At 40.4% G+C, this 16,561-nt stretch overlaps 1 protein-coding gene across 1 annotated transcript in view; it reads right to left on the reverse strand.

The window, feature by feature from the left end:
- Positions 1-9,742: 9,742 nt before the first annotated feature.
- Positions 9,743-16,561, reverse strand: part of KCNMA1 (potassium calcium-activated channel subfamily M alpha 1) — an 863,058-nt gene continuing 856,239 nt past the window's right edge. The window contains exon 29 of the mRNA XM_075000037.1: positions 9,743-10,416. Within this exon, the coding sequence (XP_074856138.1) occupies positions 10,265-10,416 (152 nt within the window). The 3' untranslated portion in view covers positions 9,743-10,264. The remainder of the gene's footprint in view (positions 10,417-16,561) is intronic.

Raw genomic sequence — 16,561 nt, forward strand, 5'->3', positions numbered from 1 at the left:
TGAAATTGGCAACATCAAATGGTAAATGAAAGAGCTTGCTTTGGACCGGAATGTTTGACATCCTCTGTGTAGTACCACTTGCAGCTATTTCTTTTGGTCATTTTTTTGCATAAGAAACTGAACATACTAACAGAAGTTGCTTAAAGAAAGCTGTGCAATAGCCTCTTTGTACTTCACTAGCACATGCACGTGAGCCATCACACTTAGCTGTCACAGCATCTGGACAGCAAAGGGAAGAGGAAGGCATGGGTGTCACTAAGCCACTTTTATATGCTTCATTCCAGAATCATGTGACATCGCATATAAACTAGCTCACGCTTAGGACTTCATTATTTGGTCTGGTTGCCAATGGCCTCTAAGTGCCTTCTGCTGGCTGGGGATCTCCCTTTACAATGTTCTAGCCACATCCACTTTGTTCCACACGTGCTTCCTACTCTAGTATCCTGAAGGGAGTTATTCCAAGTCCAACTCCTCATCCACCTGAAGATGCTTCCCTGGTGCGGGATCCTTGGGTGTCCTAATCCATGCCCTCAAACTCACACTTGCCAGAGGAGCTTTTCAAATCTTAGTATCTGTCCAAGAAAACACAGTGGGATAGCAGCAATGAGGCTTTGGCCATATGGTTATAGACAAAAAGTGGGTGAGTGAACCATATATCATTCATGTTTAGGAAGACATAGCTTGCCTTTTGATGTTTCTGTGTGCCTTATTTATGCCTATTTGAATATTACATATACATGTGTTTGTGTATATTTTGAGGAATGCTCATCAGCTTTTGGCACAGGCTTTGCCTGTGACAAATTGCATTTAGTTGAACTACTGGACAAGCATCGCACACCAAAATATTCTAATCCAGAATTCCAAACAAATATATCACAGTTGCTTCTTTCTTTACATTATTTTTTTGTTTCAGAATACCTGAAATTATCTATAATGTCAGAAATTTTGTTTAACATTTGTTAAAAAAAAAACCTCTAGGGAATGTGTTTTTTGTTGTTCCTCCTTGGCTCCTCACTCACACTTGGCTAGTTACAGCAGCCTGGTTGTGTGTGGAATTATTCCAGATTTGCCATTTATCTGTGTAATGCAGAGCAGATTTTTGCCCCGTGTTTGGATTTTGACCATCAAAAGTAAGTCGGTGCTTTTGTTTCTGCCTCCTGTCATTTCCTTTGACATTTTATATGTTACGTTAAGAGGTGAAGACCCTGTTTTAAGCTGTTTTTTTGAACATTCTCAATCTCAGTGTGTATGTGGAGTGGCCGGGTGTCGGGGGGGGGGGGGGGGGGGCGTGTAGCCTGCGCTAGCTTAGTTGTAGTTTAGAATATTGTTTGAGTGAGGATTTGTCTTATTATTGATGAATGCGGCAAGAAGCCATTTTAGTGTAGCTAACCTAAGCTCTAAAAGGCCTACTTTTGTAACTTTCCTGTCAGCAGTAACGCAAGCAGTGTGCCAGTGAGACGTGGCATGAGGGGCTTTTTGCAAACTAATTTTTTCCTTTCATCCTGTTTTTAAGAAAAGGTAAGATCATTTTAGTAATTGTCAGACATGTATGTAAATCCTTGCTGTCTGCTACACTCTTTCTGACACCATGTGATGTTTTAGCTTTTCCCCCTCTACCCTGATGGGAAAAGTGTGGCATTGTCAATTGAATTTAGCTAAAGGTTACGGCCAATGGTGTTTCTCCTTCAACCTTTTATCAAAAATAGGTCTTGGAAAACATATAGGTCGAGATCATCGGGAAACTTGGGATATCACTGATTGTCAAAAATCCTATGATGTCAGGGCTTAATTTAGCATCAGTATTTAAGTACCATTGGGTAAAAGAACCCCTCGCTACCCAATGGGGGGTGTGTGTGTCAGATGAGACCCACACTAGAGTTGCATCGCTCACCTTAAATCGCTCTCTATCTTCAGCGCTATCTTTTGCTATCTCTATTATCTTTGCTATTGCTTTTCTTAGAACAAACCCTTGTTTTCCCTTCTTAACTTAAGTGAAATCTTACCCACTGCAATAACACTTTACCCACTGAATTGAAGTGAGCTGGTCTCGGCTTCTAGAGGGTTCAAAGGCGTCAGTGAGTATTGTATCCTGCTTGCCTAATATAAGTTTAACCCATCGGTGCAGTTACTCAAGTAACTTGTATTATTGTTATAACCTTGTTAAGTAAGATCCTTGATAAAAGCTTTGATTATAATTTGATATTAACTGTGTTAAACATCTTTAGTTTGCTTCTGTTAAGGGTAGGCTTGAATATTATTGTGCTGTTAAAATAAACAAACCATAAGCGCTGCTGGAAATATTGGCTGTGTAATGACTGAAAAGCCCGAAAAAAAATCACCTGTAGTCTGAAACAGACACTGGCTCATACTCTTGCTATTTGTCAGATTGCCGAGCTTTCCCAAATCCATAAATTACACTACCTCCCCCCCACTCCCACCCCCGGTCAGCAGGGGAATCTCCTGTCAAAGTTCCTCAGTGAAGACAGCCAGATAAGTTGATTGTAGATAAGTCACTTCCAGCTGTGCAATTGCTGTGGCTGGAATTGCATATCTACAATTGACTTTAAAAAAGCCTTGTGGCTTTGATAATATACCTCAGTTCTTCTCTTCAGCATTCATGCTATTCCAATTCTGGATACAGGCTGCCAGTCTTACCAGATAATGGTGAAGTTGTGTGATATGGACCAAAGTCCATTAGAAGCTAAAATAAGAGGACATCTTGATTTGAATGTGTCCTGAGAAAGTAGCAGCCTGAACCAATTTGTTGCTCCTCCTGCCCACTCACCTATTCTGTTGTCACGCCTCAGTATAGGCTGAAATTCAGTGCAATGCTGAGGTTCCATACGAGGTCCTGCAAACCATCTAAGCCTTGGGGTAAATATTCAGTGCAGATGAGGGTTTTTTTAGGCCTTTGTCAATGAGGTGGATTTATTTCACACTCAGCTGTGAAAGTCTTCCTCTTTAATGAATTGCCTGCATCTGAATATCAAAAAGATAGCACTGGATGGTTCTTATTTACACATCTGGGATTGATATGCCGTCTTTCCAAGATGCAATTTCTCTGACAGTCACAAAGCTATTTTTTTACATATTAGGACCCCCAGCCTAGAAACTGCTAATTTTGAAGACTATGAGTAATTCTATTCACCTCAAGAGACTATTTACCTTTTTTGTTAGCACCTGTGTAGCTGCTTTCATGATTGCCGCCAAAATATGATTCCTCTTCTGATAGCTATTTAATGAGCTAAGTACACTCCAAAGTGTAAATGTGACTTTTAGCCACAGGTTAGACATTCTTCGAAGTCATCATTGTGCATGCAACCCTAGCATTCACTTAACTATTGGAACTATTAGAAATGAGTGGAGATACTAGTTTAGCTCAGTTACTCCAGGATATAAATCCTATATTGGGTTGGAAGGAAATTGTAGACCTGTGCTTTAGAATTTGCCCATAAGGTTTTCACAAGTTTCTCCAAAGACTTAGATTCTGACCATAAGTGGAAGCAAGGAGCTAGGCTGATTGGGCAACTAGTTTCAGCACATAGTTCCTAGTTTGGTAGTGTCTTTTGTGATTCCCTTATCAAAGGTGCTACGTAAATTCAGAATAGTGTCGCTACGTATCAAGTTGCATTGTTACTAGTAGGCTTGCTACATAATTCTTTATAACATATCCATTCCTATGACAAAAGCACAGAGATCACGCCTTGTTTTAGAACACAAATACATAAATTTTAATCTGAGAAAAATACAAAATGAAACCATGTACAAGTTATGTACAAACCCTTTTTACAAGACAATATATTTATCACTGGATATTACATATGACAAAGTCAGGTAGATCATTTCTGAGCACCAGCATTTTTTCTCTCTCACCGATCCTTGGTAAAAAGAAAAATGATGAAGCTGTACTCCTTTTTCTCCATGAACTGTAAGTGTTAACACCATAGGTAGTATATAGGAATTATCGTCAAAGAATGGTTACAATGGCAAATACTTCCTTATATTATATATATATATGAACTAGGGATGGTAAAGAAATTAATCAGTTAAATGATAACTCTTAACTGGCTAACCATTTTAACGTAAGGCCTGCTGCCTGGCCTGCCATGGCTGTGAGGTCCGGATATAGGGGTCCCATCACCTAGCCAATTGTCCCCTCTGTGGCCAGGGCTGGTTCATCTCCATCAATTTCACTGAAATAAAAATTGCAGGAATGTCTCCATTTATTCTTATGGACTTGAGTGCCTACATCAAGCCACATTCATGGCAGCTAGCTCTGAAGCTCAGTCTTCTGTGAACTTCAACAGTCTGGATTAGGTACACAAGTGGGGGAAGGTTGGATGGATATTGATCATATATTCTCGAATAAGGAACAAAGTAATATGAAAGAATTATTCAAACTTTTGCCAATTGTGAAGCTAAACCAATTTTAGTAGTTCAGAGAGAAAAAAGATGACTGTAGTTGAAAGATTATTCAGTTGCTAGTCTTTGCTTGGCTGTATGTGCCACACCACTGGATGGCTGTGCAAGATGTGTGAGTATGCAAAATGCTGTTGACTAGAAAAAAAAGGAAAAGGAATGTGGCTGCTAACTAGCAGAGACCCTAAAAAAAGAAGTTGTATATGTTGACTAGAAAAAAGCCCTACATGCTGGGATTCTTAACACTCATTGAGGAAAAATAAGAGCTTAAAAAAATTACCCCACTATACAAAAGGAAAGTAAACAGAAATTTAAAGTAAAGATCCAAGTTAGTTTTGGAACTCTGTGGCCTAAAGCTTTGAAAACATATGACATTTCTGCACAAAGACAGAAGTGTAAATATCTGAACTTTAGTATAATGTCATTTAGGATGAAACCCCTCCCCCCACCTCCATGAAACACAAAGCACTGAGTAGCTCAAAGCTTAAGTTGTACTGAGGGTCTTGTGTTGATGACTCTGCACAGCAGAGAATTTCACTGATATGGACACCCCCGCCCCCCCCCCCAAAAAAAAATCATGCTAGTATTGATAGCATACCCTAGTGAACACAGTACTACTACCAGCAATGTGCAGTGGGTCATATTTAAAGCAAAAAATATTTTGTTGCCATTGTCTGAAGAACTCTCACGTATGACCCACAAAGAACTCAATGCACTTGTTTAAGCAAGAGCATAAGCTCAGAGAGGTGAATGTGGTTTACACACCTAAATACGCTACTGTATTTGGGCTTTAGATTCCAGGGTTTTTACATACCAGTATCATTGTCATAGGCCCCGGCTCCATGACAATGGCTCATTGAATTAAGTTATGCAACTTCAGTGAGTGAATAGTGTTGCTGAAGTTGACTAGCTTACATCTATTTACTGTAGTGTCTTGGCTGTGGTGAGTCAATGGCAGCTGCATGCCTGCTGTTCCCGCTACACTTCTTTTTTTTGGTGTGGTACCGGATTCAGAGTGCTCTGTGGTTATCACAGCTACACTAGATATCATAACTTGTCCCCTGCTGGATTGATCGCTGCCCATCGAAGCAGAGGGTAGCGTAGACATGACTTTAGTACTTGATTTAAATACAGCGCCAATATTTTACAGATTTGTGGTGTGGAAGCAAGCTAATAAGCTGGGCACCATAAGGAATGCTCTCTTCCCTAGATTTTTCCCCTATATAGACCTCGATCAGAGTGTCTTGCTCAAAAAGTATGTGGGCCATGGAACTGTGCGCTAAGGCTAGGTCTACACATCAAACCTCTGTACACAGAAGTGACTGTCAAAAAAGGATTTCCTGGCAAAACTTCTGTTGACAGATAGCAGCTACACATAAAAGTGGATTGAAAGAGCAAGCTGCTCTGTCAACAGAGAGTGGCCAGACTGCTCGGCCCTCTCTCGACAGAACAGCTGACTGGCAGTTCTGCAAACAGGGCTGCCCAGTGAACTGGAAGCCCTTTCTGTTGACAGACGTGTCTACACTGGCACGCTGCTGACAAAATACTGTTAACAGAGGCACTGCACCTAATCGGGAAGGATATAACGCTGCTGTCTGAACAGCTGGGGTTTGTCTGTCTGCAAACTCCCAACAGAGTGCTTTCGCCATGTATATGCTGCGTGGATTTTTTTGTTTAAAAAAAAAATCCACTTGTGTCAGGAGAAGATGCCTGTGTAGATGGGTTTGTATTCACCCTACAGCCCTTCCCTTTTCTTTTTTTCTTCTGTCTCATAAATAAATAAAAATAAAAATAAAATGCTAGAACACTGCATACCAGTTTATTTCAAAACGTGTTAGTTTCTTGAAGCTGTTGTCAGTGTGCATCCAGTTGAGGCGGTATGGCTTTGTGCAGTATCTTTCAGACTGGGCTATCTATAAGGCGGCAGTTGCTAACATAGCCAAAGCTTGTATAGAATGCAAACAGGTTGCAAATCCATGCATAATTACCCATTTGTAAGTTCTTGTTTTTCCCATACAGTAAGTTAATTATTGCAAAATTTGTAAGGGCAGTTTCACAAATGGAATTTGCTTGATTCTTTTGTTTTCTCTCAATGTACTTCAAATGCTTAAAGCACCCATGTTGTACCCCGGCTCATATTTCGACATACAATTTCATCAGCATGTCATTTAAAATATAATACATTTTTTTCTGTGCTTCCTTCCCCATCCATTGCACATGACCAAGCGCATGGCACACCATGTGTACAGAGAAAAAGGTGTCTCCCTTATAAAAACTGCATGCCTCATTTAGCTAGTAAATCCTTATCACAGGTGAAGGTGCATGAACCCGCAGGGGTAGCCTCTGTGACACACAAAGGCTGAATCATGGGATTTTGTGTGCAGGCAGCTGGGATACTGAAAAATTGACCACCACCTTCAATGTGGGTGGGTGCAGTTGACCTAGCCACCAACAGCTACTTCTCCAGCCTAAGGGCTGGAATAGCAATATCCCCGCCATGCAAATTATGTGGATTTTTGAGGGCTGGTCTGTGTCCTCATGGCAGTAGGGTACATGGCCTACTTCCTATATATCTGCTATTATACAGGTGCAGCTGACCAACTGCTCCCTTAGTACAGTACAGGGCTGAAGTTGCACTGAGAGTGGGTCTGCTAGCCCCCATGCAGCCCGTTGAGCAACACCTTCAGTGAGTCTGATCTATCTCTCTGCCCTTAGCCATGTGCACTGGGCTCCCATTCAAGACAGCAGAAGTTGAGTCTGTTCATCGCAAATGAGAATTAGGCCCTGTCACATTCCAGTGGTCATGTTGCTCGAGGAGCCTTGGTGACAGACACATACGCATGCACTCCTACACAAATTCTTCACGGTTGTTTTGACCAACAAAATACAGATTTAATATTTGACATGGCCTGCATAGGTGGGGGAGCAGGGCGGGGGTTGGGGGAGGTGTTATACCTTGCCATGGCAAATAAAAAATGTTGTTAGACCTGTCACAAATCTAATTACGCCCCGACAACATTGAATAAATGGAAGGACAGGTATAAAGCACACACGCATTGAGTAAAACAAAAAGGCAAAGAACCTAAAAACTGTAACGTTCCTGTCCTTCGTACAAATTTCCCATACAGCTTCCATAGACTTGGTTCAGCTGAATTCAATACACTGTGTGTGCCTGAAGGATCTGAGCCCCCAGCTGTTCTACATGGCTGTTAAAAAGAATACCAAATCCAAACCTTAGCTGCAAAAATCTCATTAGCAATTCAAGGAAGAAGTCATTATTAATTATTTACAGCCACTACATCTGTTGGTATAAATGGACATTTTTGGCAATTAGCTATAGTAATAGACCTGGCCCTTGTGCCACCAAAAACTTAGTTATAGTGGCAGTCATGCTGTGATGGGGTATTAAACAACAGACACAGACACACAGGCCTTAGCAATGCAGGTGGGCATTTTTTTTTAAATTTTCATGTATAGGAAAAAGTTTTTTTTTAATCAAAAGGAAGGATGTGAAGAAATGGCACTGCACACAATAACTTTAAGTGCTCTTAAGTTGACCATTACAGAAATAATTTCCTATGCCAGCCATAAAACAAGTGACCTATAAAAATCAAAGGTATTTGGCTAAGATTGACACAAATTTCAACAATTCTATTGGGACTGAGGCCAACTTTTTACTCTGGCAATAAAATTAACACAGTTCATGAATGAAAAAGGAGTACTGACTTGAAATGAAAGGTTTAAAGTGACCAAATGCAAATTATAGACTGCCATTAGCTAACATAGTAACAAATCAAAACCACCCGATGCTTCCTTGTTTTGGGATTTTGTGAAATGGGTTGAAGATGAATAAAAATTGCTGAAGTTATTCTGTTTCTTCATAGGATAGAGGTTATAAATATTTTAAACCAATTTTACATACATTATATTGACAATTCTTGTTAATTATTTGTTAAATAACTAAGTCTACAAAAGGTAACAACAAAGTAGTCACAGTCCCAAAGTCACTCCAGAATAAAGCCTGGTTAGGTGGCGGTATGGTTATATTTGTACTGCAGCCAGTGAACAAACATTGAAGCTGAGACAGTTTAGCTTAGCTTATATAGTGGACGTTCTTTTCACACTAAATTGATCTGCTTTGTACGTGTCTGATTCACGGATACTTCTCTAATGATAATAGTACCACAGAATGTTTTATCTTGGTGTTTTGCAACTCCACAAAGTGCAAAGCCTAAAGTTAACTGGCACAATGGGATCCTACCTTTCTTTACCCGTTGGGGGGGGGGGCTTTTATTTTTAAGTCATTGATAGCTCACCCCTTCATCTGATTGCATCAAATGTTAATTTGCAATTGAGAGTTGCAAAATTGCTTAGAACATTAAATGCCTGGGTGAATACATACTGCAGCACAGATATGAAACATCACAATTTTGTCTGATGGCTATAAAGCTTATTGGCCACTGCTAATAAAATTGGTTTCATTGTAGGCAGTTTTTCAAAGGCCTTTTTTATGTTATCATGCTAAGTACATTCATGACTTTTGGTTTGGTTTGGTTTTTCACTGTGCCTTTGTGAGTGGAGTCCCAGAAACTGAAAAAAAAATCAGCAGAGTAACATTTAGACAGATATTAACTTGCAACGAGAAGTCGTGACACCGCAGCTATCAGCCTGAGCTGCAAAGTTTGTGCTCTTATCTACTCACCAAAAGTGCTGGTGCACTCAGAGGTGGGGGTTGGATTCTGTCTGTTGCTGAAAGATAGGCCACCAGCAAATTTTTGCCACTGGACCAAACTTTGCCACATTTAAGTGAGTGTTTGGATCAGGTAGGGTTTGGTTCAGGCACAACTCCCATCGTTTTAAACAATAACTTGATAGATGTGGGGGGTTAAAAATATCATGATCTGATGTTTGTTTAGACACCCTGGATTAAAGTATTTGGAAAAATGAAAAGGCTTTTTCCAAGGTTGAACTCCTTGAGTTGGCACGTGCTGATTGATAATCTGCAACATGAAACAAAGCAGACTTGCACATTTTGTAACTTATCAGGACATGCCACTATGCCCTTTGTTTTACACTAATGGTCACTATTCTATTGTCATAGAAATGTACCAAGCGTAGTTTTGGTTGTTTTGGATCTTTAATTTACTGGTGCTGAAAATGATCAGTAGGAAACTCTTCACTGTGTGTGGTAACAAAGTGATGAACAGCTGAGAAAGAATGTTAATTCTACAAAAATATGCCTTTCAGCTTTGAAAATAAATATGTTTCAGTTTATTAAGAGCTGGTGTCAATGCCGAACAAAATACATAGTCTCCAGTAAAGAAATAAGTTGGTGAACTTTTCTTTTTTTTTCAATTTACGAAAATGCAAGTTGGACCTTATATTTTTAATATATTATTTATCTCCCTTGATTTCATTTTCTCATAATTGTGACCATCATTCTCCTTGAAGATGAGAGAGAGCAAGATCAGATTTTTTTAAAAAAAAATTTTAGGAGTCTGGCCACACGTGCAGCGGTTTAAAAGGAAAAAAAAATCAACTTGACAATGAAAAAAATAAAAAGAAAAATATATTTTCTTTCTAATAAATAAAAATAATTTAGAATGCTAGAGGCTATACATGACTAGCTTTGATTATGTTCATTTATAAATGAAATTATTTCCAAAATACATGGAAGCAATATTAAAGGCAGACAAACAAAAGATCTGTCTATTATATTTTCCCATAATGCTCGCCCTTCATAACTTTTCCACCAGTGGGTCGGCAGGTAAGAGGAATAAATGTTACATCACCATTCATGAAGTCTGTCAGGCTTTTAAAAAAAATAGTTCTGGCCTCCTGTGAGTCAACATTCATCTTCAACTTCTCTGATTGGTGGTATTAAGCTGCTTGTAGATTTATACTGATTGATCTGATTGGCCATGTGAGTGCTCATGGGCTTGATTTGAATGTTTCTGGGATAGGCATTATCCGGCTCATCTGTAAACCATTTCTTTTCTGCTAAGGGGCAAAATGGGTAGAGACAGAACAAGAGGGAAAATGAGAAGCTTAATTAGTGCAGTGCAAAAAGCAGTCAGTACAGTTCACAGAGGCACGGCAATCAATAGAGGGTAACAATGAATAATTGCTAGCAGCAGAGTGTAGTAGATTAATCCACTTGAAAAAAACCCATTATAAACGGAGGAGGCGATGTTTGCAGGGCTAAAGAAAGGGTTAAAGAAAACGCAGTTGGCTGGTTTGGGTGAATGTATGAGCTTTTTTAACATTTCATGTGACATGCTACTATAGTACCAAAAATAAAGAGGATGAATGTAGAAGCTGGGCACATGATGTGCTGGGATGCTCTCCTAAGTTTTGGACATTTTTATTTGGTTCGAGGAAGTACTTGAAAATGCAGACTTCTCTCAATCATGTTCACCTCCTATGAGTCAGTTGTGCAGAGCCATTATTGCAGAGTTCCTTGCACTTCTGTGTCCATCCCTTAATTAGCAATGCAGAGTGGGATGTATCTGAAAAACTATGTTATTCGTGTAGGAATCTTTTCAACGCATTCCTTGGGGTTTGATTTAGTCGGGGGGTGGGGGGGTGCGCTGGTGCTGCTTCCAAGGAAGGAGTAGGACTAGATGCCTTCCTGAGCTCTCTTCCAACCGTAATTTATTAAGAAAGTGGTTCAGAATGCAGGTTGGGTACATTCCTGGGTGTAATGGCCAATGTTTTGATGCCGGCAACATGGCTGCTTTAGCGCTGCTGAACTTTCCCATTACATACAGATGGTTCAGATGACTGGGACAGGTGCCAGCCCTGCCATTATGTTAGTCTGAATGGGTTGACAATGTTGAGTGGTAGCATGGCCTATGAAAGCAGAGGGACGGGAGAGGATGAGGCTAAAGTGAGGAAAAGAACTGGAGAGCTTCTGTTTTCTCTGTTCAGTGTCCATGTGTGTGACTGTGGTAATATTTTTACAGTTGAAATGGGAGGGGATGGGGGAATATTGTAAGACAAAAAAAAAAAACCCACCAGAGCATGCCATCGCTGTTCAGTTATGAACAAAACTTGTTAAAAATCCTATCTGAGATAAATCCTAAATATAACTAGTCTTTTTCCTTGAAGGGTTTGTGGAACAAAGTGGCTAATGTTACAACATAACTACATGGACGCATTTTTGTGCAATACCTCTACTCTGCCCACTCTTGAGGTAAGTGAGAGGCTGTGCCTGAAGGCTGGATGGCTGTAGATATGGCTTATATTATTGGCGTTTCTAGAGTCCTGTTTCTTATGCTGATAAAGCGCTTTCCTGAAGTAGGAGATTCCCCCAGACTTCACTGAATTTATTATATAAACTAATACTTCACTCAGCATGTAAATTCAGCCTGGACTGGACATAGTTAGTGCTGCTGTTCTTTTTTTTTTTTTTTTTTTAAAAAAAAAACAGCATGGAGCTCCGGAGAGGAAGCACTGGCTTGCCAATATGAATAGACCAGCAGGAACTACGGAAAAGATTTTCAAACACAGATGTCAAAATTTAGACCCATAAGTAGTGGGGCAGAGTCCCAGAACTGCTGAGCATTCAGTAGCCATTGGCTACAGCTTATGGTACTTATCATTGGATAGCTATCTGTTCCCTAGTAAATTTGTTAGTCTCTAACGTGCTACAGGACTGCTTATTTGTGAAGTTACTGATGACCACAGCTATCCCTTTGTGAAAAAATTAGGGTTGTGTGTCTAGTGTATTTGATATTTTTATAATCTTTTAATGAAAAACAAAGATCTATTAGTGCTGTGTCATTTAAGGCACATGAAGGTTAATATATTGTTTTCTCCTGTCATCTTAGATTATTCGTAAAAGACGTGCTCATTGGCGGTCAGCGAGCCTTTCCCTAATAAAGTTGCCTGAGTCTGAACATTGTTCAATCAGCCCTCCCCTTACCTATTATAATTAAGCTCTCTTTGATTTGAACAGATTGAACGATAGGAATTCATAATGGTACATCCTGCACAGTGAAGCTAACTGATTAAGTGCTTTAAATTATTCTTCCTGACAGAATGATAAAGTTACAATCTGTTCTAAAATGCTCTACAGCTTGCCAGACTCCTACCGCTTCTCTCTACATTCATTTATCTTTTTGTCAAGCAGTATTTTTTTTAAAAAAAAGATGCTTCAATTCCATAGATCTTTTAAAGTCATCAGAACATTTGAATTATTAATGAGACTTTAAGGGAAAACCTGATGGGGGGGGGGCTGGTTTCCAAAAAGGAGGGTAGGGAAAAGAAATCTGGGAATGTGTACACATCAAAATAATTTCATCTCTGTTTAAAAACCCATTTAGTTCAAGTGTGACACATGAACCATTATACATTTGTGGAAACCAATTTTATGTGATCTGCGATTAAACTAACCTTTCAGAGAGGTGTAAAGTGTGATGGTTATCATGTTTTAAAAGCCTTACAAGATCACATAAACAATTTCAAACTAACAGTTTTCAGATGGTTTATGTTTAAAATGATTTTGAAGCAAGCTGAAGCATTGTGTTCTTTTATCTGACTCTTTTTGCATACCGCTGCACACACTTTGTTTACAAAGAGAACTTGGTGCAAGTTATTTTAGTCACCTGGTGTCAGGGAAATGGAGTTGGTGTGAAGGATGAGAATGAACTGCATGTCTTCTCCTTCCTGCAGCAGATGAAAAGCTTTTCCATGTACCCAGCTTTTGTGGAAATTTGCAACAGCTACGCTAGGTAATTGCTAATATAACAGTCTTCACGGTACATTCCATGTTGACCTTTAAAAACACAGGCACTGGCAATTCCCTTTTCTGTATATAAAATACAGAAAGCTCCATGTACAGTCCATTGTGTTTTCTTCTTAATTTCATCTCTCTTGAACGTTGAAACTCTGACTCTTGCACAGGCCTCCTGTTTCAGGTGCTGGCACTCATCAGCTCCTTCCTGGTGTCCTAGATGCTTACCTTTTCTGGCTAAGCTGCTCTTTCATTATGGGCCGAGTGCTTTGAAAACCACTGTCTCTGTCTTTTTCAGAACCAGGTTCAAGAGCTCTCCATTGTTAGCTTCATCCCTCTACTGTTCTGTGCTCCTCTCATTCGCCACCGGCTCTCCTGCATTATATTATTTTCTTTGTCCAACTACACTAGAGAGAAAGATGTCTCACTTCCCGCCCTTGTACTACGGTGGGGAAAACACTCCTGGTCTGGCAGCTGGTCAGGGAGAGCACGTGTCCCAGAATCCCCAGCACAGTAGCTGGTGAAATACGGACTATTTCAGAAGTCTTATAGTTTAGCTGTAAGAGTACTTCCAGTGCTTTAGCCTGGGTTGGGGGCAGGGGGCGGGGCGCTCTGCCTGCTTCCTTCCTTACACAAAAAAACCCTCAGAACATAAGAACGGCCATGGGCGGAAACGGGGGGCAGGGGCTGTACCGAAGACAATTATCTAGCGACTTGTCTCTTGCCATCCATCTCCAGCCTCTGACAAACAGAGGCCAGGGGCACCATTTCTACCTGCCCCCCCAGCTAATTAATTTAATTTTAAATAGGCTGCTAGAATTTGTCTAACTCTTCTTTGAACTCTCTTATAGGCCTAGCCACAGCATCCTCCAAGAAGGTCCACAGGTTGACTGTGCACTGTGTGAAAAAACTTTATTAGTTTTAAACCTGCTACATCATTTTGTGTCCTCTAGTTCTTATATTATGGGAACAAGTAAATAACTTTTCTTTTTTTCACCCTCTCCACACCACTCATGGTTTTATATACCTCTGTCATATCCCTCCCCTACCCCCAACCCCTAATAAACCTGAAAAGTCCCAGTAGCTTTACCCTCTCCACATATGGGACCTATTCCAAACCCCTAATCATTAGTTGCCCTTTTCTGAACTTTTTCTAATGCCAAAATATGTCCTCACAAGCCATGGAAAGGTGTCGTTTCCTGGCAACAGCCACATGCCTTGCTTGGAAGAGGGGAAGCAGACTAGAAAGCCCCTCTGGAAAAATACAAAGGTAGGTGGCTAGGGAAGGGGTGTGTGTCTCTCTGTGTGTGCATGCACAAGCATGTGTGCATTGGCAATTCATTACTCAGGAGGAATGAGATTTCTGGCTTCCGGACTAAGACCAGCTGGTTCAAAAGTGACCCTAAAAATGTGTTACAAGAACGGGCCCTTGCAGGGGTCACCCATGTCTAGTTAGCATATGGCATCAGAGCCGGGAAAGGGTCATGGTGATGCATGTTTCACTTTGTGAAGAAGCTAATCCCTAAAACCATGATCCAGAGGCGAAGCAAGGAAGAGAATGTACAGCCACAGAGGGGTAAGTCAGAGCATACTCTTATTGCCAGCTTCGGAGCTAATGTGTTAAAGCAAAATATTTTCTCGGCTGATGCAGAAAAAAACATCTGAGCGCATAACAACAAGGTAACAATGTAGGCAGCCTATTTAAAATTAAATTGTGGTGTTAGACAATCTCGCATTGGATTTGCTTCCTTACTAGGAAATATTAGAAGTTTCACCGCCCACTGGGATTGTTAGTTTGGCAGGGGAGTATTTTATGATAATCAATTTGCAGCTCACTGAAATTGCTCTCATTATTTGTGAATTTCTTTGACTGGTTCTAATGCAGCTCTCCTTGTACATATGCAGCATAGTTTGAGAGATTCAGTTAATGGTTGAATAGCTGATACAAATTTGCTGTCAATTTATGCACATATACATTTTGTGGGGAAAAAAAATCATGTTTAGAGCTAATCAGCATAATTTCTTTTGGTGTTAATGGCAACTTCACCTGGCTAGGGAAGGCGAGGCTGGACCTGCTGATGTCATTGGGAGTTATGGGCTGTTTGGCAGTGTCAGGCTCTTGGCCCTTGGTCTGTCAGTCTAATGGGCACAATGTGCTACCTAGTCTTTGCTTTTTTAAAAGCATGATAAAATTTACTCAGTTCCTTCCTGTTTATCATTGTCAGCTGTGTGTGTGGGGGGGGTGGGGGGCGGTGGTATTTTAACTTCTGCAATGTTGTGGTATCATGAATGGGGTTTTTCATGTTTGGTAGGCTTATGTTCCTGACTTGTTATAGGGAAAATCAAGAGTACAGAAAAGACTACAGAACTTACAGAAAGCACCTAAACAAGCTCAGTATCTGAACCATGGGCACACCTGTTACCCTAGAAACGTGATAGCAGTGTTCCCTGGAAGCTGAGCACGTGGGTGGCCACCCAGGAGAGATTTAAGTGCCACCCAGCTTATTAGCAGAGCATCCACAACCAGCAGGATGTGTTTCTATTGGTGGTTCACATCCACACATGCCTTTGCACACATAACAAAACTGATTCTGCAGCTGCATGGAAAAAATAGAGGGAGCTCTCCCTCATAGCTTCACTTAATTGTTTCTATAGGGATACAGCTTCCTCTGGCTTAACCTTTAGCGGAGTAGACTTTAAACCAGTGTTGTGTATCTTATAATTGAAATGCATGAAAACCGTTAAGATAACCTTCGGTTAACATAGTCTGCTCCACCTAAAGGGTGCGGGACGGAATGTACAATGGGTAGGATGTTAAAATTTATATGCATATCTTGGACCAAATTAGTTCAGTGATGCTCTAACTAAGTTTAAATCAATGGAGAGCTGCTATATTACACCAATAGTTAATGTGGTCCTTCTATTAGTAAAAGTAAACAATGAGTTCACCATAAGTGGCAGTTAGAAAGGGGTGTGTGTGTGTGGGGGGTGGGATGACAGAGCTCTGGATTACTGAGGTGATGGAAAATTTCCATAGGCTATGTCCACACTACAGTGATCTTTTGAAAGAAGATCTTCTGAAGATCTCTTCCAAAAATATCTTCTTCTGAAAGAGTATGTTCATACACGAAAAAGTGGGTCGAAAAAGCGAGTCACTCTTTCGATAGAGAGCATCCACAGAGCCCCCACTCTTTCAAAAGAATGGACCAGGGATCGAAAAATTCAGCACCATGAGGACTGCTCTTCTGAAAAAAAGGACCTGCAGAGCATCTACACACACTTCCTTTAGAAAGAAGCTTGCAAAAAGAGGTGGTTTTCCTGATCTGGGAGTGGGAGACAGCTTCTGGAAGAAGAGCCGCAGATCGAATTTTGTGTGTAGATGCTCTGTGTGTGTTTTTGAAGAAG

Source organism: Carettochelys insculpta, chromosome 7, assembly GCF_033958435.1.
Source record: "Carettochelys insculpta isolate YL-2023 chromosome 7, ASM3395843v1, whole genome shotgun sequence".
In the NCBI taxonomy this organism is placed as follows: Eukaryota; Metazoa; Chordata; order Testudines; family Carettochelyidae; genus Carettochelys; species Carettochelys insculpta.